The 25542-nt window shown below is 49.0% G+C and overlaps 2 protein-coding genes and 1 long non-coding RNA gene across 3 annotated transcripts in view; 2 read left to right on the top strand and 1 right to left on the bottom strand.

The window, feature by feature from the left end:
- Positions 1–25542, bottom strand: part of LOC127529075 (uncharacterized) — a 66069-nt gene that overhangs the window by 23678 nt on the left and 16849 nt on the right. The window contains exon 2 of the long non-coding RNA XR_007935742.1: positions 18395–18459. This is a non-coding gene — a long non-coding RNA (uncharacterized LOC127529075). The remainder of the gene's footprint in view (positions 1–18394; positions 18460–25542) is intronic.
- The window catches only part of LOC114642616 (glutamine synthetase-like), a 31938-nt gene continuing 17016 nt past the window's right edge, over positions 10621–25542 (top strand). Inside the window, 1 exon segment of the mRNA XM_051931506.1 lies at positions 10621–10817. Coding sequence (XP_051787466.1) covers positions 10660–10817 — 158 coding nt within the window. The 5' untranslated portion in view covers positions 10621–10659.
- LOC114642612 (glutamine synthetase-like) lies at positions 17097–18773 on the top strand. The gene is made up of 6 exons (XM_028791476.2): positions 17097–17275; positions 17345–17506; positions 17589–17735; positions 17820–17947; positions 18058–18257; positions 18346–18773. Exons 1-6 carry the CDS (start codon positions 17104–17106, stop codon positions 18662–18664), a joined length of 1128 nt encoding a protein of 375 aa, XP_028647309.2. The 5' UTR covers positions 17097–17103; the 3' UTR covers positions 18665–18773.

The raw sequence follows: 25542 nt of genomic DNA, 5'->3' as shown, positions 1-25542 counted from the left end.
GCTAATATGGCCTCTATGATTACAGCAGCTGCTCTCAAACAGGCCGGGATTGTAGCGGCCACTGGATCCAGTTTTTATTTGTTTATTTTAAATAGTATGCGACTGGTCTTTGTCTGTCTCCTTGTTGTTGAGTTAATACTGCAGTCATACCCCCCAACCCCCCAGTCTCGACCACGAACAGAGTGAAAGGACGAGACTAGTCCGGAAGTTTTAACGCAGGCGCAGACATCCAAATTTATTTTATATCAGTTAAAGCCTTCTCAGCCCGCTCCGTCCATGAAATTTTATCAGTCAAAGCCGAATTAGAAGAGGGCGCTAAATCTTGGAGTGGCTGTGCTTTTTTAGCAAAAAAAAAAATGTTTTTCTTCTAACTCATTGCCGGCATATCCTAACATTCCAAGAACGGACATAATCTGCCGCCTTGCCGATTGTGCACATTAATATTCCCCCGCAGTCAAATCATGACTCAGGTATTTCATTTTTCTTTATTCAGTTGCAACTTTTTTTTCCGGGACACTTTGTGCCCGATTTCCGCTAGGAAGACCAACAAAACCTTTATGTCTTCTTCACATCATTCCTGAGTCTCAAAGCATAAAAGCAACTCAGCTACATATTACACCAGGACAGCACCCCCCTTTGACCAATAACCTTTCAATTTATTTTTTTCTGTTCTAATTCTTGTCCATACACACACGGACACGCGCACTCACTCACACACACCCACACTCACGCACACGCGCAGAGCCTCTGTAAATCCCTGCAGCATCACACACTTCCCTTTAAAAGTGAATGCGAACCAGAACTGGGAGTCAGGAGTGATCAGGAATTGAAAAGAAAGCAAAATCAGTAACAGAAAACCACATAGAAGTGGACGGGACTCTAGAGAGAATAGTGGAAGGATTTGAGACTATAGGAGTCCTAGGGTGTATAGCAGCATCATGAGTCATCTGCTTTTCTAACTAGAAGAATAGAAGAGTATTGGATCGGAATAATAGCACCCCGCTTAACTAAGTCAGCATAAACAACTGTAATACCGGCCTCAGCCTCAAGCAAATAAAGATATTGTGCACAAGGTAAACGGAAGGATGACTTTGGAAAAATGACCAAGGGTTCAACATGAGCTATTCAGACAAAATATTATTTCCCTTGTACCCAGAGAGATGAGTGGAGCGAATCTAACTAAAAGATCTGAAGGGTAAACAGCATGGGTGTAGGTGGAGAGGTGGAAGGTAAATGACAGAGCGATTGGGTTACAGGTACAACTCGTCTTACTGCAATTTTCTTAACATCTCTATCTGGGGTGGACCAAATATTAGGTCCCACATACCCCAGTCCTCTCCTTCCTGACATGCTAATACCCATTGTCTCACATTATGCCACTGAAAGCGAGCGCACTTAGCAATGGGGATATGTGGGATAGAACCACTCCAGAAGAAAGCAGCTGTTGTGACAAGAGAGAGATACTGCTCCAGCCAATTCTGCTGGGATATAACAGTCCATTATGCAAATAGTCTCTTTTTCTGACAGCAGCAGCTAAAAAGTTCAAGAGCCAGACTTCACCATAATACAGTCCAAAAAGCATGCAATACAGTAAAAAGATTTTAAATACTGTAAGCCGAGAGGAACCCAGGACAGCACAGATTTTTGCTGTTTTGAGAAAAACATGAACATTCAAGGCAGCATAAGATCATGTAATGGTGGCGGTCGGTCAAAGGGCGGTGTGTTGTTCTGTGGTGACCTTCACTCCCTTTCCCGTAACTGAGATGCAAAGGCACAGGCGAGCCATCAAGTCTTGTCTAATAAAGTTCACTGGACATTAGAGGGCTGATATACTTTGCATTTCTTTGTGCTTGTAACTGTCCACCGAATATTGAACTGGCCTCTATCAACCCCCTGTCGTCCCAGAGTCTCAGTCCATCGCCCTCTCACATCATTTCAGCCTGCACCTTCCTTCTAAAGACCTGAATCCATTCTGCAGCATTTGGCTTATTCATGACATCTAACTGTTTCTCCGCCATCATGAACTGGTTCAGTAATTCCTTCACCACCTCTTTTAATTCTTGCAGGTCCCAGTTTCTTTGCACAATCAAGATGGGACGGTTTTAATCTGAGTCAGGCTGATGTACATTATATTGTGAAATGGTCACTTGTATTAATGGTGCTTAAAATCCCATCCTTCGTGTTTGACCCTGAGGGGTCAGAATCGGGGCTTATTAGGCATCCCTTTCCCCCTTCATCATCCCTCTCTGGCTGAAACTGTTCATTTTTAAAATCATCGGGACCATCTTCTTCCTCTCCCTCATTAATTCCTCCAGCTGCCCCAAGGGGTGGTGACGGACTATTGTCCTCAAAGGCAGGGGAAACGCATGCTGTCGCTAAATCAAGGCATAATGTGTTCTTCTTCTTTTTATTTATTTTATTTTTATTTACTTATTCTTCCTTTCTTTGCCTGGACCTTTGGGACGGTTCTTGCATTATCAAGAACAACTTTTCTTTTTCTGCTATAAGTTTCATTTGGTTTTGCAGTCCCTCATTGCACTTCTGCATCGCTTTCAGGGCTCTGTCTTTAATGATCAATTCCCATCTTTCAAACATTTTCATTTTCTTGACTACAGCACCCTCGTGCATTTCTATGTACAATCTTCCTAACTTCCAGTATTTCACTCAAATCATCAGAGCCTTCTACTGGCCACCTGCCCCGCTCTGTTTATTCCACCGTTTACACTTTTTGGCCTGTTTTCTGTTCAATGTGGCGTCTCAGAGAGCCGCTTTTCTTTTTTTCCCTTGGCAGGTTTTCCGAAAACAATCCTCCGCACAGAGGCTCCTCATTCATAGCCTGTTTTTCAATTTCTTTCTTTAGCGAATCCCCGACCGGGAGGTCCTTTCCCTTTTTACTAAACTTCCACCTCTCTCTTCTAATTCCGAGTCCACTTAGGACTCCGTCTCATTCCAAGAGGCGCTCTTATCGTTACGTCCCCGTACCTCTCCTGGGGCCTCATGTATAAACGGTGCGTACGCACAGTAATGTTGCGTATGAACCTTTCCACGCTCAAATCGCGATGTATAAAACCTAAACTTGGCGTAAAGCCACGCACATTTCCACGGTACCTCATACCTTGGCGTACACAATTTCTCCGCTCGATTTTGCAGACTGGCGGCACCCAGCGTTAAAGCAGTGCTACTGTTCCTGTGTGCTCATCCTTTCTTTCTTAGCTCCACATTCCTGACGTGGCTTTATAAATACACTGAAACTAACTGCATATTGTTTATTAGTGTAATGCATCTGATTGTAATTAACCTGTAATAATATAATGGTCCAGGGAATAGCCATAGTATTCCAAATACCAGAACTGCTTTAGCGTTGTTACGCTCACTGCACTTCTTCTTCTGTCAGCTGCTCCCGTTAAGGGTTGTAACAGCAGATCATCTTTTTCCATATTACTCTCACTGCACCACTCGGAGTATTTATATCACTGTATCCGAGTGTGAATCACAGCAGCAGATGATCAGAAAGAGAATTATCGGTACACAGTTTCAAGTACACACTACCTCAACCACGGCAAAAAGCGTCAAAGCCTTTCCTGTACGGACCTCGCGTTTCAGAAACAGTTTCATCCCAAGAACTATAAACGCACTCAATCAGTCCATCAAGTGCTCCTTGTAGAACTGTCTGTACTTATAAGTACAATCACCTCACTGTAAACTTACACTACAGTTATAATATTGCACAACCTGCGCTACTTTATAAAGCGCGTATGATGACAATATCATTTTTAAGATGAAATGCAGCAAAATATGTTGCTTATAGTATACAGATAAAACTTTAACTTCTTTTAAATAATCTGTATTGTTAATAATTAAACATGTGAGGACACGGTGCCGCAGCGTATAGCTAGTTCACGGATAGCCCCTGCCTTGCGCTGTATTATTGCTGGTGCTGACGCGACACTGGAAGGATAGACGGATAGAATAATTAAACACGTACTACGAAGATATTTCAATGTTCCTTAAAAGTTTTGAAGAATCTGCGTTCTAAGCTTACAGATGGCTTAACGTCTATTACAGAGCTGATTGTGTGGCGATTGGGTTTTTGGAGAAAGAAAAGTATGGACAGGAATTGGAGGTTAGTACGTTTGAAAGAGACAGTACTGCTGTAATAAATTATTTCATCGAAGATCACACATGGCGCAGCAAGCCTCTTGCGTGAGATATGAACAATCACTGCGCCACCGTGTTCCCATGTTTAATAACATGCTTTCATTCCTGTCATCATGAAAATTATATCATGTATACATCTCAGTATTTTAATTATTCAGAGAGCTGTAACATCTCAAATGTAATGGATTATGTGTCCTGTCGGAGAAAGAGAGAGAACAGAAGCACGTAGTGATTCACACACATAGAGCACATAGAAGATCAAACACAGAACAAAGCATTTAACATGCTACTTGAGAAACTAGTAAAATAAACGAATTTAAGATGAAGTTTATGATGTTCTACTTTAATGGCAAAATAAACTACGTGATTAAAGTGGAAATTCCGAGATTAAAGTTGACATCTCGTGCTTTTTTCACACTGTGTGCCTATTTGTTTTCTCTGTACCCTAATAAGCTTTCATTTGACACTCAGACGGTGGGCTACGACTCGCCTTTTCACGGTGACTTTGATATGTGATTTCTTTTTTATTTCGGGCACTGTGCGACTTTGTGAATTTGAGCCTTCGAGTTTTTCCGACACTCTGTCACTCGATCAGCTTCCTTTTGTTGATTATATCACTGTTTAAACCAACAAATAGTACGTTTTTCCTTTGCCTCCACTTGGTATTCGCTGAAATTCTTATATTTTCCCCTGTGCTTTTCCCATTGTCTTTTCTCAGAAGGCTATTTATATTGATTTGCATATTCAAAGAGGCGTAATTCTGGGAGGAGTTGGGGCGGGACAGAAGGCGCGTGCACGTACGTTACTTTTCACGCTGATCGGGATTTATGTAGTGGAAGAACGTGAAAGTTTGCGTACGTACAGATTCCTGCATCGGGATCTTTCTGTGCGTACGCACAATCCCGCTTTTGTGCTTACGCCATGTTATAGTGTGAGTTCTACACACGGCGTTATACATGAGGCCCCATGACCTCCTGTCCCCCGGTCCACTGGGACGATCAGCCTGATTAGCGGACTGACAGTTTCACCTGAAGGCCACTAGTTATCGCTGTTTAGGTGATCGATTCCCTGAGTGACCCGTTGAGTTCAGGATATAAGCAGACCGTTAGAGCAAAGAGTCTCGCCCTCCCGCAACAGTGCGTTGATGTCCCGCCCGTGAGGTGTTTTCCCAATTATCTATTCTTCCCACTCCCCGCCTTATTTTATTGTATTTATTTTTCCGAGCCGGTAAAAGACTCCGTCCCATTCCAGGGAGCGTACTAACTAAGCATTCACAACACCTCACTTATTCGGCGCCCAGATCAAAAGTGCTCCTTTTCTACTTTCTGTTCTTCCAACCCCTTCTTTCTTTATTATTTCTTTCAGTTCCTAGGGGCGTACTCACTAACTATTCTGGCACCTTTATTTCCGTCCCGAGGCGCCTTAATCGGCTCTTTCCCAGTCAAGAAAACCCCGGGTACTCACCAAGAATTTTCCTCCCGACTGGAAGTTCCCAGTTCACCCGACTTTCAGGAAAGAATCAGAGGAGGTCAAGGGCTCCTTACGTGGGAGTCGGCAGAGGCAGGCCAGTCCTAATTTTTTCTGGAGCTGGTCCTCCCGACCCGGCCGGTGTCGGTCCTTTTACCAGACATTTTAAATTTATGATATAGGAGTACAGAAAAACAAACAGCAGTACCAGGCGCCTACATTATCTAAAGAATGTGCCCGTCTCAGTACCCACACAAACCCATTTTAAGCAGTTTTCTTAAAGTTCATTGCATTAGTTATAAAGAGATTACATTCTTTTAGTTTTAATATCTTCATTAGATTATATTTGTTTGATTAGATTAATGATCCTTATTTATTAATTCATAAGTGACTTGTTTTCTTATAATATTAAACAAGAGTAAAGACAGATCACATTGAATTCTAATATCACAGGCTGTTCTGTTAATATGAAGAAGGTAGCACTTTCACATAGAAGAATTAAATCAGTCTCATATTCTGTGCATAAACACAATTCATTTCCTATCTAAATGCAGATCATATCATACAGTTCTCTGCAGCATGATTAATACAATATTCCGTCATTGGTATTTTGTGAGTTAAATACTTATAACCATCTGCGGTGGGCTGGCTCTCCACCCGGGGTCTGCCTCCTGCCTTGTGCCCTGTGTTGGCTGAGATTGGCTCCAGCAGACCCCCGCAACCCTGCAGGTTGGATAATGGATGGATAGATGGATACTTAGAAACATTACAGTTAATTATGATTTTTCTGTGCTCTCACTGATCATCGTCTGCGTGATTGTCTTTACTTTAGTGCTTCTTTGTGCAGCACTTTGGCTCGTCCTCTCTTGTTTTAAATGTACTTTAATAAATAATCAAAATCTAATAATCTACAAAGGCTCAGCATCCTTGGCTATTGGCCATTTGTCAGCCAATGAATGCCTTACTTCACGCCCAGTTTGGGCGGAGCTCTCACCCTCAGCCTTAATAAACCCGGCAGATCTTAGCAGGCGCTCGTAATATCCACTTGACTACTTCAGCCACTCTGCATACGTATGTATGAAGACGACGCCTGAGGTGTTTGTTACGTGAAGAATAAAACCAACTAGAAGAAGCAATAACAGGAAACAAGGCTGACGGTAAAGTGATCGTCACGCGGGGGTCCCTGTCTCGCACCCCAGGCAGAGTCTCAGTCCTTTAGCAGAAGCAGCTTTAATTGAGCTTGAAACAGGAAGAGCTCGGTTACTTATTGCAGCAGGGCCTACCACTCCGCTGGCACGCAGACACAGTCAACTGGCATCGTCGGTGCCAGGCCAGAGGCCAAGCTCCCTGTGTTTATAATCTCCCTGACATCACCCATCGGCGTCAGGCGTTGTTTCCATGGCGTTGTGATGTGGTGCTGCAAACCTGTCGTTACCTCGGCAACAAACAAGCAGTCCTCCACAGATGCAGCAGTCGCACTTTGGTGTGTCACCCCACTGGGGGGTCCTACAAGACACCTCACCTCGGCCAGGTGGGAGAGAACGTCAGCATTGGTGTGTCGGTGGCATTCAGCCCTCCACAGATGCGATGGTCGCCCTTCGGTGGGTCATCCTGTTTTTGGGGGTCCTAAAAGAATTCAGACACCTCACTATATATATATATATATATATATATATATATATATACTGTAAATGCTAACTGCTGCCTTGCAGTTGGGAGACCTGGGGACCTGGGCTCGCTTCCCGGGTCCTCCCTGCGTGGAGTTTGCATGTTCTCCCCGTGTCTGCGTGGGTTTCCTTCCACAGTCCAAAGACATGCAGGTTAGGTGGACTGGTGATTCTAAATTGTCCCTCGTGTGTGGGTGTGTTTGTGTGTGTCCTGCTGTAGGTTGGCACCCTGCCTGGGACTGGTTCCTGCCTTGTGCTCTGTGTTGGCTGGGATTGGCTCCAGCAGACCCCCGTGACCCTCTGTTTGGATTCAGCGGGTTGGATAATGGATGGATGGATATACTGTAAGTCTTTAGAAGAAGGTTAAAGAGGTCAGAGGTGACACCGCTGCTTTCCTCTTGTGACGTCACTCATGCAGAGTTTCACATCACATGATTGCTGCACACACCTGATTGGCTGGCTGTCAACGTGGTGGGTGCAGTTGCTCAGAGTCTTTGATCCGTTTTGATGTTTTAAGAGGTGCAAACTGGTTTGGCTGTTTCTGGTCATCAGCAGCCGGCGCCGTCCCAGGCTGTAAACCGATTTAGTAACAGACGTGATTCAGGAGAACGGGACGCTGAAGTGTGTGCTGACGGGACAGCAAGAGTCCTGCATGTGTGTGGAAACCACCAGAAGAAAAGGGAAACCTCGTTTAGTAGCCGTCCGTCACAGGGCTCTCGACCGCGTTCTGCAAAACGTAGTGCCAGCTCACCGAAGTGCCGTTTGCCATAGCCATTATTACAGGTGGGCACAGCGCTCAGTGCCAGGCAGGTGGGCTCCGCTTACTGGGAGCTCAGGCACTTTATGGCCTGGGAGAAGACGCCATCCTGACGCGGGTGCAGCGAGGGGTGGGGCCCCTGAAGTGAAAGGAGGTGGTGAGCTGGCGGCTGGCATCAGGTCTCCTCTGTAATCTCCTGAGTCGATGGCATGGAGCTGTGGAAGGTCAGCACCACTCGTCTTAGGGGGTGTCCTGTCGGGGGGTCGCTGTCCCCACCACACCATGATGCGTCCTGTCAGATGCTATCAATGGGGCAGCAGTAGGCGTTCATCGGTGTTTTGGTTGCCACCACGAAGCCTCCTCAGGAAAAGTAAAATAATAATAATAATAATAATAATAATAATAATAATAATAATAATGATAATAATAAAAGCCTTTACTAAGGATTTCTGAGGATGAGGGAGGCATCGATGGACCACAAGATGTGACCCTCCTTCACCCCCCCCCCCGCCCCGAGACCTCAGACTTTGATGAGCCATGGGATCCAGTTTCTCATGTGCTGCCCCCTACTGGCCACTCACCAGTCTTCTGGGGCACAGAGCTGCCAGTCTCCTCATCCTTACTGATGCCCCCCTCTCTCTGATGCCCACAGGCAGGGCATTTCTGGGACTCAGAATATGTTACACAGATTACCATGTATGCTCGTTCCCTTCTTTCTGCACTGGCATTTCAAGTGGCATCTGTTTCTCTGAGGTCCTCACTGGGCTCTGTGTCTTTCTTGTCACGTCGCGCCCTCCGTCACTCAACTTTGCATTTTCTGATGGCATTTTCTGTGTGGCACCCAGTATGGTTGGTATACTCAGCCTGCCGGGGGTTTCCAAATCTGAGAGAAAGGCAGCAACAAGGAAGGAAAAGCGGGCAACGGCAGGAACTGAGACTTGATGTAATGATGAGGGTGGCAAAGGGAGGGGACTGGCGAGTTTTGCTGGGCTGAGTGGCCTCTTCTCATCCAGAAGTAATTCAGTAAACTCTGCTGGGCACCGGACCCCCCTGGACGGACAGACAGCCACTTCAGCACCCACAACTCACCGCACCCCGCGTCTTTGGACTGAGGGAGGACACTCAAGGAGAGCCCACCGAGAGCCCACCTTGACCTCTGACACTGAGGGGTGGTCCGCTCCCATTATGTGCCACTTGAAGAGGGCGTCGTCTTTCACTTTATTCATCTTGAGAAGACGCACCTTTCAAGTGACCACACTGTGTCATGCAGGACTGTGACGAGACTGAAGGGCTCATTAGGGGACACCAGCACTGCCTTTCATTGTGTGTATTGAAGGCACATACAAGAGTCGTGACAGGCCGGCCATCAGCACGGTGACATCCACGGGACAGAAGAGCAGAGGCTGAGTGTCTGGGGGGCCAAGCGGGAGACCACTTTAGAAACGGCATCTCATCTTTTGAGTCACCAGCTGAACCAACTGACAGGGATGTCAAAGTGTTTGAACAGAGTGGGGAATTCTGGGAAGAGCAATCAGTGGATGACGTGTCATTATCTACTAGGAGAACGAGCCAGAGGAGGAACGGGGGGGCTTTGGGGACTCCGGTGTTTGACTTGTACCCCATAATTAGCTTGAGGCTGACAGAAGAGAGAGGTCAAAGGTAAACTCTCAGGCGTGAAGCCCTGCGAGTGAGCGGGGCGGGCATGAAATGGGGGGGGAGTGACAAACGAACGGAGCGAGGGGATGAGAGAGAGAAGTCCTGAAGACCACCGGAACACCTGGCTGTCCGAGGTCGAGAGTGCAGTGCCACCTGAGGGGTGACACATACTTCAATGACGGCCTCCTCAGGGGTCTCATCTGTTGTCGACGTCCAGAGCTGAGTGGCCGCCGTCTCCACACACACAGACGTCAGCTTTACGCTCCGCTGTGGATGTTCACTCGCTGACACTCGTCTGCCCTGGTGGGCTCGTTCAGGTGACTCATTCTTTGCTCAGCTCCCAGACTGCTGGCCTTGTTGGAGTTGGCATCTTTCGTGTTTGTTCAGGAGCGGGCTGTGCCCATTCCGTTAGGGTGGTGCGGCCCTCCCAGGTGTAACGACGAGACCGCTGGCCTCTGGCTCTGCTAAGGGTGAAGGTCACGCTTTGATTTGTGAAGCCCTTTCAAAGGTGACCACCCAGCAGGAGTGCCACTCGTGAAGGGTCTCTGCTCAGGTGTCCTCGTCCCATTGGGGCAGTGACCGTCCCTGGGCCACCGTTTGTGAATGAGTGAATGTCACGTATCGAAGCCCTGCGGGTGTCCATGTAAATCGAGGCTAAGATCTCAGAGGTGGATGCCCCTCTCAACGGACCGCGTGGCACAGCAGCAGCATGTCATGGGACTGAAGTGCCATCGGCTGTCATTTAGGAGGCTTTCTTGTGGTTTCTTTGTTGTTTGTTGTTGGATTCATTTCTGGTTGTCACAGAAGTGTCCCTCCTCGTCGTCACAAAAGTGACTTGCCAGCTCAGCAGGATTCTGTTGGATTTCTTATTTGGAGTTGACACCAGCAATGGGGTGGGGTTTCAGATGCCCCCCAGAAAACCACCACGTATAAAGTAGACTCAGACTCTTCATCATGTGGCGTTTGCTCCTTAGCTGTGTGCCAATCCTGCGCTCTTCGTCGTCTCCCCACACGTCTATCACTCGCTTATATTTACATCCAGTGCTCATCGGGACCCCTCCTGTTTTTACTCTGCAGAGAAAGTGGACAAGGAGACCACCGTCCAAACTCAGGTCTGTTTCTTTTCTTTCCAGATTTGATTTTGTCCGCTGCCGGGTGTCAGAGGGCAGGGTGGGCCGAAGTGCCGTCTTGTGTTTCCATGGAGCTGATGTAGCATTAAAGAAGGAGATGGGCTTTATATACTGCAGAGGTCCTCGTTTTGACACGCGAATGTCCGACTTTGGACTCTTCTTGGTATTCGATGAGCCGTCCTTATTGTCGTAATGTGACTCTAGGGACTCGGGGGTCCCAGAAACAAACTCCACCATCACTTTCACGACTGTATGATTTGCGCGTTTGTTCCTTCGCTGCAGGTATGATATCCGCCATTCCCCTCTGCTGCCGTCCATTCAGAGTGTGCAAGACCCCCCTTCAGACTTCTAACCCCCTCTGGTGAGGCTGGCATGAGTCCACATTGCAGACCCCCTACTGCCCACCACCATCCTTTTCTCCTATTCTGGAGTTTCCTCTTCACGATTTATGGAAGCGGTGGCACCAATCTCAGGTGACACACTAGCAGCGGACCCCATCGTGGTGGGCCGATGCTACGCCTCAAGAGGCAGGGAGTATGGAGGTCCTCAGGGGGGCCACCTCCCAGTGTACCTGTCCTGCCGTGAGGAGGGTGTAGCGGTTTGTGGGACGAGTTCACCAAAGTGAAGTTCTTGAGCTGTTTGGGTGAAGAGTGAGTTTGGACAATGTGGGGGGCCGACGTCATGCGCAGCAACTGGTGGGAAAGGGGGGTCCAAGATGTCAGCTTCACTAAACTTTTGCTTTGTTTGGCGTATCAAAGTGCAGAGTGCAGCGTTCGACTCAGTGACGCCTTCCAAAAGCTCAAGCCCCCTTGTGCTAAGGGGATGACATTGGACGGACAGACAAGGGGGCCGGAGGGGGTCCTTGGTCCGGCGTTGTGTGTCTTTCCTCATGCTGTTGTCTGCCATGTTGGATGGCGCGTTGATGCTGAGTCACTAGAAGTGTTGATGGTGGCCCCCACTGGACCAGCGGTGACAGCAGCGTTCGTTTACTTGATTCACTTTTTAAAAGTCGGGGGTCCCGGGGTCATGGGGGTCCCAGGGGTCAGCCCCTCATGGCCTCGTCTTTCTGACTCATTTTACTTTTCTTGTGGCCTCTTCTTTTGACTGGCCCTCCATTTTCTCTTTTCTGGAGCTTTAAACATCCAGTGAGACCCCTGCTCTGGTCACCTCCCACCCGTGTCAGCTGGCCAGGACTCCCAGTTTTCTTTTTATTTTTGTCACCGGCAGGACCGAAGTGGGCAGCGGGGTGCTGGAGAGAAGGCACCATGTGCAAAGGCTCCATGGTGAGCAGAGCCATGGGGTGCCCACCTGAGTCCCCTGATGTAGGTCACCATCTGCTCCGTGTCACCGTCACCTACTTTTAGGAGTCTGATTTCACTAACTGAGGGGTCGTTTTGTAAAATCACAAACTCAGATGCCAGCTGCGCCTCTTTTGTGATGCTGCTCTTTAATATCAGCTGGGTGCCCCTTTCAGCCCCCTTTCTCATCAGTTCCTGGACTGTTCATTCAGTTAAGCCCCCCATAAGGTGTTCTGCGGACCACCCATCACTAGACCCTCATCGTCGCCATAGTGGACACCTGGGTGGATTTGCGGAGTTCTTTGTTCAGGTCCGCCTTCTGATTTGTCACCAAACACAATGGATGATGTGACAGTGGGCATGATGGGCATGCAGCTAACGGGATCAAGGCGGGAAAATAAGGGGCACAGGGAATGACATTTGGAGTGCCGACATGACAGTCCGGTGGCATTTGTAAAGGGTGACCTGTGTCAGCACGAGAGTGGGCCGTGTTCAAGACCGCCACCTGTTAGAGAGCTGCTTCTTCAATGGCACTTTAGGGGTCTTCACTGGTTTGTGGGGTCCTCATTGCTCGACCATTTCAATCTTTAATGAAAACTTTAACATATGGTGGGCTACCTGGCAGGACACGACAGATTGAGAAAAGCTGGACTTGGCCTGGGTGTCTGGTAGCCCCTCGTCACACTGAGGGTCTCAATAAATAAAAAGTCACTTCTGGAGAATTAAGGGAGCGGAAAGTGTCACCCATGGCCATCGGCGGGTGGTCCGGTGGCACAGTGGGTAGAAATCGGCTTCAGATGTGGACGTGGCCCGTGTGGAGTTGGCGTGTTCTCCCCGTGTCTGTGTCAGCTGACTCTGCCCGGACCACTGACTCACAGAACAGGATGTTGGTTTTGTGCCGTTTTGTTTTGGGCGTTTAAATGAACTGAAGATGAAGTGAATTAGCAATTGAAATAGGCGCCCCAGGGGGCTCGTGGTTTGTGTCTGTGCCAAGCGCAGGGCTCGAGTTCAGCAGGAGATGACAAAGAAGACAGAGGGCCAAACTGAGGCCACGGTGGGCCGAGTCTGCAGAAGAAACGAAATGGAGCCCCCCCCCCCGCTCAGCCTGGGTGGGACAGATCAGCTCCTTCCAGACACGAGGCAGGGGGCAACTGCTGGAGACCCCCAGAACAAGGAGGTGGACTTGGATTTCTGATGACCCTGAAGTCAGTGACCGAGAAGAAGAAGAAGATCGACGGGGGTCTGCCACAAGCTGAGCTTTTCATTTTCTGAAGCCGAGGAGAGAGAAGAGCACGAGGACCCCCGGGTGGGCCATTTATACAAGCACGTGTGCCACTGGTCTGTCAGTTTGGTGGCTGCTGTGACTGGCAGGCTGAACGTCAGAGTCAAAGTGCTGCCTTAAACCCCCGAAATCAACGAAGACCACCGAGTGTTTGGCAGTGCAATATGAGAACACAGCGAGGGGATGAGAGAGAGAAGAGAGAGGGGCAGTCGTGAAGACCACCAGAACACCAGGCTGTCCAAAGGAGATGAGAGGTGACACAATCTGCAATGATGGTCTCTGCGGGGGTCTCCCTACTGGCCCCCCTGAAGCGTCTGTGGACGTTCACTCTCTGAGACTCATCTGCCCCGGTGGGCTCGTTCAAGTGACTCATCCTTTACTCAGCTGCCAGACTGCCGGCCCCCCGAGGACGCCCTGGCCTTGTTGGAGTTGGCATTTATCGTGTTTGTTCAGGAGCAGGATGTGCCCGTTCCGTTAGGATGGCGTGGCCCTCCCAGGGGTAACATCAAGACTGCCAGCCTCTGGCCCTGCTAAGATTTATGGTTGTCAGTGTCTGTGGCATCATTCGGTGGCTTTAGGGGCTTAGCCCCTCACTTCTGGTGTCCAGTCCATGATTTTCAAGCAGACCACCCTCACCTTCATCTGGGGGACTCAAGCCCACCAACTCACATGACAATCAGAGGGGAGGCTCAGCCCAGCTAAACTAACGATGTGTCCATGTTGCCCATTCACAGGTGGCAGTCGTGGTGGTCCCAGCAGGGGTGCAGCTCTCCAAGTGGCTCCTGGCCTTTGCTAAAGTATTGTGAAGTGAGCCGCAGTCCTGAGGCACCATTGTGTTTGTGACACGAGTGACAAGTGGAGGTCACTTGGGTAAGTCCCGGGGGTGTCCATGTAAGCCAAGGCTAATCGTGAAGGCATTTCCAGGACTGAGTTGCCCACCGACATATCAGGAACTGCAGAAGTCGCAGAACGTCTCGGGATGAACGCAACAGCAGCACAAAACAACATCAAAGTGGTCAGACATCTGTGAAAGGCCACCGCGAGTACAACTTGGGACCTTCAGTGGGTACAATCATCACGATGTCAACGGGTGGTCCAACCTCCATCTCAGCTCTGCAGGGAGAACTGGCCAAACGCACGGTCTCCTGAGCTGCTGGACAGCATTCATTCACCACGAGTGTCTCGCTCTTTGAGGAATTCGACTCTGGAGTGGAGTCTGAAATGGCCGCACAATCTACAGGGGTCTCTGAAGCAGAAGGGGGTCCGGCACAGTCACGTTTACTACTGGGCGGCACAGCAACATCTTGGAATTTACAATGGAGGACAAGTCCTGTTCTTCATCTTCTCTGTATACCTGCTCTGCGCTCCACTCAGGACTCACCATCATCAGGTCAGCAGCAGTGCAGTCATCTGGCAGGAGCTTCAAATGAGGAGCCAAAGGAGGACGCCAGTCAAGGCAGAGAAGCTCTCATGTACTGCGTGAAATCACCTTGAAGGACCCTCACAGACCTCCTCAGACCATCACAGACCTTCACAGACCCTCACAGACCTCCTCAGACCCTCACAGACCTTCACAGACCCTAACAGACCTCCTCAGACCCTCACAGACCTCCTCAGATCCTCATAGACCTTCACAGACCTCCTCAGACCCTCACAGACCTCCTCAGATCCTCACAGACCTTCACAGACCCTCATAGACCTCCTTAGACCCTCACAGACCTCCTCAGACCCTCACAGACCTCACAGACCCTCACAGACCTCACAGACCTTCACAGACCTCCTCAGACCCTCACAGACCTCCTCAGACCCTCACAGACCTTCACAGACCTCCTCCTCAGACCTGCTCAGACCCTCACAGACCTCCTCAGACCCTCACAGACCTTCACAGACCCTCACAGACCTCACAGACATTCACAAACCTCCTCAGACCCTCACAGACCTTCACAGAACTCCTCAGACCCTCACAGACCTCCTCAGACCTCCTTGGTCTGGACTTATGGACAATTCTACCAATGCGGACACTTTGAGATCTTCACACAGAGAACGTGTACAGATGACCCACTGACCTTTCCACATCTCGCACCCTCATCAGTGCCAGCGGCCATGCTGGTCCATCTTCAGACTGCATTTCAACAACTTATATAGTAGCTCAAACAATCGATCCTTAAAGATCTATCTACCGTGTGTATCATATAGCGCCTTTCTTTTCTGTCTATTGATCTGTTTCAGCTGTCAATCTCACTTCATTGAGTGGCACAGAATTCTAAATTTACATAATGCTTTTATATTTGCATAAGGAACGCCCCCTTAAAAATCTCCGCTACTGAGCCCACCTTTGCCAGGTGGGAAGCACAAACTTTGAGTCGTTTCGCAGACTCTCTTTTTTTTTTTCTTTGTGATAGTGGGTTGTGTTCCATAAACGAGGTCCCTAAGGGTCAACCATTCAGTGGCGTTCAAACAGGCGATTAGCGAGATTTGACCTGAAGCTCACAGGTGGCACGCACCCAAACTAGAGGGCACCTTGCGTGGCATGTTGGCGAAAAGGGCGGAGCAAACAAACAAGTCAGAGACCAGAAGGCGACTTTAAAGAGTGTGGTGGCCGAGCGCCAGGACAGCTGCAGGACTGACGGACTGCCGGTAATTTGAGCTCCGAAATTCAGCGGCACGCGAGGGCAGAAATAAATAAAGGGCAGCACAGTGGCGCAGTGGGTAGTGCTGCTGCCTCGCAGTTAGGAGACCTGGGTTCCCCACGTGGAGTTTGCATGTTCTCCCCGTGTCTTCCTCCGGGTGCTCTGGTTTCCGCTCATAGTCCAAAGACATGCAGGTCAGGTGGATTGGTGATTCTAAATTGTCCCTAGTGTGTGTGTGTGTGTGTGTGTGCCCTGTGGTGGGCTGGCGCCCTGTCTGGGGTTTGTTTCCTGCCTTGTGCCCTGCGGTGGGCTGGGATTGGCTCCAGCAGACTCCCGGGACCCTGTAGTTAGGATAATCTGGGTTGGATAATCGATAGATGGATGGATAAGTAAATAAGTAAAAAGTAAAATCAAACCCAAACCCGGGATCGACCACATGAACAACCGCACCGGCCAGCGAGTCCCGCCGCTTCAAGTCTGAGATCACATGGGGTCGGAGTGGAGAACCGAAAAGGCGAGCAGACCACAAGGGGTTAACAGACCATCTTTGCTTTGGGAGTTTATGGTTTGGACCCGCGGTGTGTAGTTGGACGGGTACTGATGGCCAGTTCAGGGTTTAAAGAGCCACTTCATGGTGGATGGAAGCCGGGTCTGCTGGGTTGGACAGAAGACCCCCGCATCCTGATGCCCGCCTAAGGTGCACGTGTGCTTTTCTGATTCTTGAGGATAACAAAGGTGGGCGGCTGTGATCTCCACTGTCAGCTTTCATTTTCTAAACTCTTCTTAACGCCCCTAGTTTGTCCTGTAGGACTGGCATCAGCTTTGGATGGGATGCCAGTCCATCACGTGGCACACTTGCCCAGTATGAGCATCATTTGGTTGGCCAGACATCTGTACAAGCTGGCATTTCACAAGTGTGCATGTTGTATCAGAACTGGGATTTAACTGCTTTGTGCCAGTGATGCCCTGTGTTGTGCCCATGACCTGTCAGTATAGACATGCTTTGGCACTGCCAATTCTTAATCTGTTATCTTTGTCCTTCTAGTTCCACCATCAGCATGTTAAGTGCCATGTCTGCCAACTCTGACCTCAGTAAGACCGTGCGGGACAAGTACATGCGCCTACCACAGGGAGATAAGGTGCAGGTCACCTACATTTGGATCGATGGCACCGGAGAAGGCCTGCACTGCAAGACAAGGACCCTGGAGTCAGAGCCCAAGGGCATCGAAGGTAAGTGGTGCTCGGGTAGCATGAGTTGGGCACAAATCTCACATTCTGACTGAGATGATTTGCTCTCAGATGTTCCCGAGTGGAATTTCTTTGGCTCGAGTGTCTTCTGGTCGGACGGCTCCAACAGCGACATGTACCTGGTGCCCGTGTGCCTGTTCAAGGACCCCTTCACGTTGGACCGCAACAAGCTGGTGCTGTGCGAGGTGCTCAGGCACAACCGCGAGCCAACAGGTAACTCAAGTGTGGGTGTGTGTGAGTGTGTGCCCCCCCCACACCCTAATTGCCAAACTAATCCCAGCTTTTGATCTTCCAGAGACCAACCTGCGCAGCAGTTGCCATCAGGTGATGGAGCAGGCTGGGCACAGCCACCCTTGGTTTGGCATGGAGCAGGAATACTTGCTGCTGGGCATTGATAAGCACCCCTTTGGTTGGCCAAAGAATGGCTACCCTGAACCTAAGGGTGAGCTGTGCCACCTCTTAATATTAGATAGGTGTCTGGTCCTCCGCTGGCACTGCCTATTCTCACTGTTGCCCTCTCCTGCAGGTTCCTACAGCTGCAGCGTGGGCACCAACAAAGTCTACGGCCGAGACATCGCTGAGTGCCACTACAAGGCCTGTCTGTATGCTGGGGTGAAGATTGCTGGCATCAATACGGAGGCCATGCCCTCTCAGGTATGTGTGGGTGGGCACTAGGTCATTGCGCCCTCTGCTGGTCCCAGTTTATGATGTCAGTAAATGGGAGTTTGCCCATGAAAGGCGCTATAAAAACTGTCTCCTTTCAGTGGGAGTTCCAGGTGGGGCCCGGCGAGGGCATTGCCATGGGCGATCACCTGTGGATGGCGCGCTTCCTTCTGCACCGTGTCTGTGAAGACTTCGGGGTGGTGGCCACGCTTGACCCCAAGCCGATGACGGGTAACTGGTATGGAGCAGGGTGTCACACCAACTTCAGCACGGAGGCGATGCGTAACCAGGGGGGACTTCAGTAAGTGAGCCGTCCTTGTGGCAGGGTGGGCTGTGCCAAGGAGATGGCACATCACTCAAGGCAGGCAATTTGTTCCTTTCGTTTCCAGGCATATCGAGGAGGCCATCGAGAAGCTGAGCAAGCGACACTCATATCACATCCGCATGTACGACCCTAAAGGGGGCGCCGACAACTCCCGCCGCCTGACTGGCTCCCACGAGACCTCCAGCATCCACGAGTTCTCTGCTGGCATCAACAACCGTAGCGCCAGCATCCGCATCCCCCACCAGGTCGGTCAAGATGGCTGTGGCTACTTTGAGGACCGCCGTCCCGCTGCCAACTGTGACCCATACGCTGTGATGGAGGCCATCACCCGCACGTGTGTGCTGAATGAGGCGGAGCCTGTGCCCGCGGGCGAGGTGCCCTGAGGATGACTTCAATCTTCACTGCCATCTTCTTCCTGCACTCATTTGACTTGATAATTGGCCACTGCTGGTCACTTTGCTCTGATGGCACTCAATAAATAAATTTGGGTTCAAATCCTGTGCCATTGTGGACAGTGCCGTCTGACTGAGTTGTTGTGCCCTCTCTGCCACTCTGGCTGTGGTGACGTCTCTGAACATGCCGTCGTTATTAGGGTGCTGTGATGACCACTTTCTGTGAGATCTCACATCAGCTGAAGTCAGACAGCTGATAGGTGCCCGTGGCCCGGGCACTGCCACTTCACTTACTCTTAGCTGGCGCTGACAGACACGTTGAGTGCAGAGCCCCCCGTTTCCCATTTTCTAACCCACTGGTTAGTTTATCTCAGCACTAGCTGTGCGTCCTCATGAATGACGAGACTCCTTTTCACATCCCAGAATTCCCTAAGTGCTCTGCGGCATCTCCATCTCTTATCCGACCCTCTGAAGAACATCCTGCGGGTGAGGGTGTCATTGTCACATCTCACATGTGTCTGTCAAGTGCAATGCCAGTTTAGTGCCACACTCCTAAACTAAACAACAAAGATTTCAAGTCAAATTTAGTAAAGTGCACGTTTTGTGTCCTTGTCACGCAGCGCTCCTTTGCCACACACGACACACTAAAGATTCAGTTTGTTTACTTCCTAAATTGATTTCTCCAATCTGGTGGGCAGCTGTTGACTTCTTTTGAAAGCCCAGTGACGTCCCCCTACAAGACTGGCCTGGCCAGTGACAGTGTCCTCAAACAAGTGACCAGGCAGACGTCTGCAGGCTCGCATCCACAAAGCCACCCTACAGATTTCTCCAGCTGGTCGCTGCAGTGGGCTCCCACCATTCCTGTGTTCCACTAAAGGTGGGCAGTGCCTGTGCTGGGCATCATGGGGCCAGTCCCACCTTTGGAAGACATCAGCACTTCTCTCATTGATGAAAGACAGGAAGACATGTTGGAATTGCTGGGGCTGAAGCCAAACTTTACTACTGACGTTCACAGCCTCCCACCACCAGATGGGGTCCTTGGTTTGGATCTGGACCTTCTGATTCATAAGAACTTCAGAACATATGAAACACATGTGCCAGGTGTGCCACCCGCCTAAGATGAGTTCAAGTCTGAGGAAGCAGTGTAGGCTTCGGCATCAATGTTTGCAGTGGGTACAGTAATAAAATGCACTGCAGGTGTCATTCCAACAGATGGCGCATCTCTTTTATGCCATTTGATATTTTGAGGCTCGTAAAAGCAGTTTGTGATGCGCCATCTGTTGGATAGCAGAGACATGGCACACACGGAAACAGGGGCTGTCATCTCTCGGCTCACTCTCATCTCTCTTAGCCCACAACCTCCCATCTCACTTTGCCCCTCTAACACCCACCTTACCAGGCAGTGCCCCACAGACTGTACCTACGATGGCCTCTGATCCTCATGCATTCACGTTCACATTGTAACCCCCCAGTTTTCATTTCCAAATGCAGATGGTGGTCTCCATTTCTACCTCTGAAAGCAGAGAATTCTGGGAACGCCAACTTACGCTGGCATTGGCACTCTGAGTGATTCGTGCTTATTACATAGCCCTTCCATCATCCTCTGATTGGTCAGCACATGCCAGCGCGGGGGGCACAGAGCAGTTGCATGTCGTCTTCATTTCCCGTCCGCGTCTACGTTGTGTTTTTACCATTTCAACGCCAGACATGCGCACACAAAAGGAGACTCACTCAGCGGCCACTACAGTTGTGACGTGTCACCGCTTGTCATCTCTTTGATCATTCAAATAACGACACCAGGGCTGGTGTGACAATAAGAACCTGAATGTCCCCATCATGGTGACACGTTCTACACCAGGTGTACGTCCTGTGCTGTCATGCCTCCTTCAGCCTGCTAAACACTGAGTCAACATGTCACTGAAATGTCACCTCGAGAGACGGCCACCTTCAGCGTGCCCTGCGACGACCCCTTAAACCATCTCTGGCACCGACGACACCCCAATGGGTACTCTGTTATCGTGTGTTTGTGGATATGCTTTACTCCCACCTACAGTACCTGTGACGGCCACCAGTGACCCCCTGGCACAACTGCACAAAGACCTCCGCTTTAGGTTCGAGTCAAAGCCCCTTAAACTAAACGCACAAAGTCAGCCCACCTGTTTAAACTTAAAGTTGATCCTCCTGATGAGTGGCACGTGGGCAACAAGTCGGGGAGACACAAGAGAGCGGGCAGGACAGAGTGGGGGTGCGTCGATGGACTGACTGACTGACTGACTGATTGATTGATTGACTGATTGATTGATTGACTGATTGATTGATTGATTGATTGACTGATTGATTGATTGACTGACTGACTGACTGACTGACTGACTGATTGATTGACTGATTGATTGATTGATTGACTGATTGATTGATTTTTTCCACATCTCAGGGTTCCTGATGGACTGCATGGACCCCCCCCGCCCATCCCCTAACAAACAAAGGAATAAAAAAAGAAAGAAAGCAAACACATCAATAAAATAACCCAAGTTATCAACAGTCCTGCGCTACTCCACTGCCATCTCTGCCCACTGCTCACCTGGTGCTTGTCATGTCTGCATCCAGACCAACATGGCAGGTCAGCACTGGCACATGGGAGCAGTCATTTGCCACCTTCTCACACTCCTGCCTGGCACAATCGTGATGCCCTGAATTCTTTTGAAGTGGCTGGCCTGCCTTGAACCTGGGCACTACAGAGCTGATGAGTGTCACGTGAGGGTACTGCTGGCTGGCTGGCTGGTGGGCGACTTCAGAGGACCAGAGATGGCAAGATGCCCACGTTGGGACTCCTGGGTCACTTCTATCAGTCCTCATCCTGCTCTGGAGTGGCACTGACAGAATATCATGGGGGGCGCTCACCAGTGCCACTTCTCTGCCAGGTAACATGAACAATTACCCCTGTGACCAAGTTTGCTCTGCTCTCAGATGTTGAAGTTTTCTGGCCTGTCAGATCCCAGATGGCATCAATGCCAAGATTGATGTCATGTCTTCAATGCCCACTCAGGCAGTAAATGGTATCTTTAGTGAGGTGAGCTTCAAGTGTGTGCCTGGCACACTCCTGCCATGGAAACACTGAAGTCTGCTGAGGGCAGTTGGCATGGAAAGCTCAGGATGGCAAATGTCTGGCTGCCACATTGCCCACGGTGGTCACTGGAGCTTCTTTGGTTTCCTCGCTGGCTGCTTCTCTAAAGACTTAAAGTGGACACATCCAGCTGGCACCTGGTAGTGGCACTGGCCTGGCAAAGACACCCTACTACACAATGATTTGGGAAAGACATCTGTTGAAATCCTGGTGGCACCTCACTGGCAGCCATGCCATGGCAGGACCTGACCTCCTGGGTATGACACATGAGCCTCTACAAGGCGGCATTGGAGCTCTTAATACAAACTTGGCACCCAGTGTGGAGAGAACGTAAGCAGTGAGCTGATGGTGACACCCAACCATAAGTGACAATGACAGGTCTGTTGTGTGACCAGTACTATAAAGTATCTGCCCAGTGCTGTGACAGAAGTGGCTTGTCCTCGTTGTCCCCCTCCTTCCCACTGCAGATGACCATGAGCTGATTATGACGATGTGCTGAGCCACCTGACTGTCCGGACAGGCAGACCTGAGGACATAATAGGAGTATGTCAGTAAGAACGTCGAGGGTCTCAGAATGTCTCGTTACTACGCGTTAAAGTCGCCACATCTGCCAAGCTGTGACAGACTGGCCAATCACAGCGCGGGTTTCATTTCATCAAACAAACGTTTAGCGGACAGGCAGACGAGTTTGAGGGACAGGAGAGGACTTGGGGTGATCATTGGGACCCCCAGGAAAGAAGAAGATGAAGAAGAAAGAATAGAAATATGACAGGTACAGAGCAGAATATAACAGGAGATGACATCCCATAATACGAGTCCTGGAGACCTCGGCCGTCAAGCCGCCTCCCCCTATTGGTCATTCCACAGCTGAGTCAGCGCCGGTCCAGCCAATCCGATGACAGGACCCCTCTACCTGACGATTCCTGTGATCCTCCATCAGAGATGACTTTACTTTAGGCAGGTAGGTGGGCAGGGGCACCAAGTGGCACATCTGAGTGCCCAGAAGAGAAACAGAACAGGTGAGGGTGAGTAACAAATTCAAACTGTCATATCACTTATGGTTGTTCTCACCTGTGAAGATTGGACTGCTGAATTAATAATCCATCCATCGATTATCCAACCTGCTAACTACAGGGTCACGGGGGTCTGCTGGAGCCAATCCAGACAACACAGGCAGGAGCTTAACTAATAATTCAACTAATAATTCAACTAACTAATAATTTAACTAATAAATAGTCAGCCCGTCCAAGCTTAGGGGTCCCATGAACAATGTGTGACGAGGCCTCAGATGTGTCTCATTGGGGGGCCCTTATTAGAATATTGCTAGCGCTGACACAGACGGTCATTTCAATCAAGTCCGTGCTTTTAACAGTCAAAATAAAGTTTCAAATGAATAAACTCAATGTCCCTGCAGCTTTCTTCTCAATTTGATGATTATATTCGTCTAAAGCTGTTTCCAGTTTGGCTGCTGTTGCAGATTCTACTCAAGTGAAACCAAAATGTCCCCCTTAGCACAAAAATCATAAAAGAAATAAAGAAATAAAGAAATAAAGAAATAAAGTCAACCTGAATACACGAAATGGAAAAGAGGCGGGCTACGGGTGGGCGGGGCCGCTGACGTCACACGCTGTTAGCGCGGCGCGGACTCGATGGACTTGATAATAACAGGGACGGTCAGAGACACCGCAGTCTGTCCTTACGGCATTCAGCCCGATTGTAGCAAGATAACAAGATAATAAGGATGTCGCAGTCATAACTCCCGAGGATGTCCTGTCAGACGGTGCATTCAGATTCGGACGACTTTATGGCCTACAAATAAAATGGGACTTTCCTTTGCATTATCTCTAGTTACAAGTGTGACACTAGAGGGCACTGTCGCTCCTCTAACCCGACAGGCGGACGTCCAGGACGCCATGCAGGTAAAAGTACAGAAAGGTGTTTGAAGTTTTTTCCTTTTTCCTTTCCTTTCCGTGTTTGTGCCTCTAAGCACCACAGTTGATGTCATGTCAGCCAGTTATCGTGTTTCTGTACCTTCATATCCAGACATGTCAGTGTTTCGAGAGGAAGACATTAACGGAGAGGTGTCCTCGTGAAATCTCTTACCGGTTGGCACTTTTCTTGCCTTCCGATTGTAAAAGTCGTTGATGACCTCATCGTCGTCTAATCGGGATCTGCGGTGTCTTTTTTATAAACCGGAGAAACCAACCCAGTGACTAATGGGCTGTTCCTACTTTAGGAGGGGATTATACTGGCGACTCTCTTCGGGCAATGAAGGTGGAGTATGGGATGTCTTCAAAGACGTACATGTAGGGAATTTGACCTTGAAGAGGGATTTTAAAGGGGTCCCTTTTAGAAACATCTCGAATATATAGATAACGCGCAGTGAATCCACTTGACTTGACATTCCTAGTCTTCATCCTCTTCCTCTGTACGTTTAGCATTCGTCTGCTCAGAGTTTGATGCACTTGCTGTTTCCTGAGCGGCTCTTCTTTACTTCACCCTAGCGGCCCGCTGCTTCTCTTTTCGCGTTAAAACTGATTGTTAGTTTTTGTGTTTTTATTACTTAATACGATTTCTTTAACCTTTCACTTAATCTGGCACTTAAGTCTTCGATCTGCCTCAAGAACGATTAGCGAAGGTGGTAGGGAATAAGAGCAGCGCCTGTACGCATGCGCCACACGGCCGCCTTGCTGCGCTCCTGAGAGTTGATTCTACAATAAAATAAAATAAAAATAAAAAGAGTAATAAAATCATCACCTGAAAGTGAATAGTAGACTTCACGTAGTATATGTGTACCAAATTTCAAGTCAATAGGTGAGCTACAGGTGATTTAAAATCCTGGACAGCCACGGTAGCGTATTATAGAAGAAGATATTTATATACTGGGGAGTCTAACTTGACAAATCCGCTCGAGCGGGACACACGGACCTCAAACGCGGAGCCCCCTTAGGCGCAGGGCCACTCCTAACGCATTGGTCTCATTATAGGATTAACATAATATTCAAATTATCGGCATTGGACCCATAATCATTGGCACATAACTGAAAAAGGCTTCCAAAATGAAGATTTACTATAATGCCCCCTTATTGATATTATTGTCTTATTATTAGAGGAGTTGTGGAGCGAGGGGGCATCGGACAGAAAAAACCCTGAAACTCAGCGTTTCTCAACCTTTAAGTATTTGTGACCCGCGTTTTCATTACAGTTTTAATCGCCCCCCCCCCCCCTAACGTTTTTTGAAAGGAGCCCACTAATACCAATTTGTTCTGTTATAATTAATGATATATCATAGATGTATATTTTATTATAACTATAACTTTTATGCACATTTATCTAACTCCGATTCTCTATCAGAATGTATTTAAATTCATTTGTTTTGGTTTCAATAGATGGATTTTTCATATTTTCGATTCTTCTTTTCTTTTTTGCACATCTTCGCACCCCCCTTTTTGTTACTTCGCGCCCCCCTAGGGCGTCCCGCCCCACAAACCAATTCATCCAATTAAGATAACAATTTAATAAAAGCCGAATGTCAAAGATCACAGGATGGAAAACAAAGAGGAGCAAAGAGAAGGTCGAGTGTTGTGGGGGTTTAAGTTAAAGACGTGTGTTCTGTGGGGGTCCCTATAAAAAGCAGGAAGATTTCAACGAGCTCTTATGTGTCTCAGTGTTCCCTAAATGGATGCCAATGTATAGCAGTGACCTCCAGAGAACATCTCACAGCCAGCATAGCACGCAGAAGACAACT

Source organism: Erpetoichthys calabaricus, chromosome 9 (assembly GCF_900747795.2).
Source record: "Erpetoichthys calabaricus chromosome 9, fErpCal1.3, whole genome shotgun sequence".
Lineage (NCBI taxonomy): Eukaryota > Metazoa > Chordata > Cladistia > Polypteriformes > Polypteridae > Erpetoichthys > Erpetoichthys calabaricus.
The sequence above is the reverse complement of the archived record's forward strand: the minus strand, read 5'-3'. Positions and strand labels throughout refer to the sequence as shown.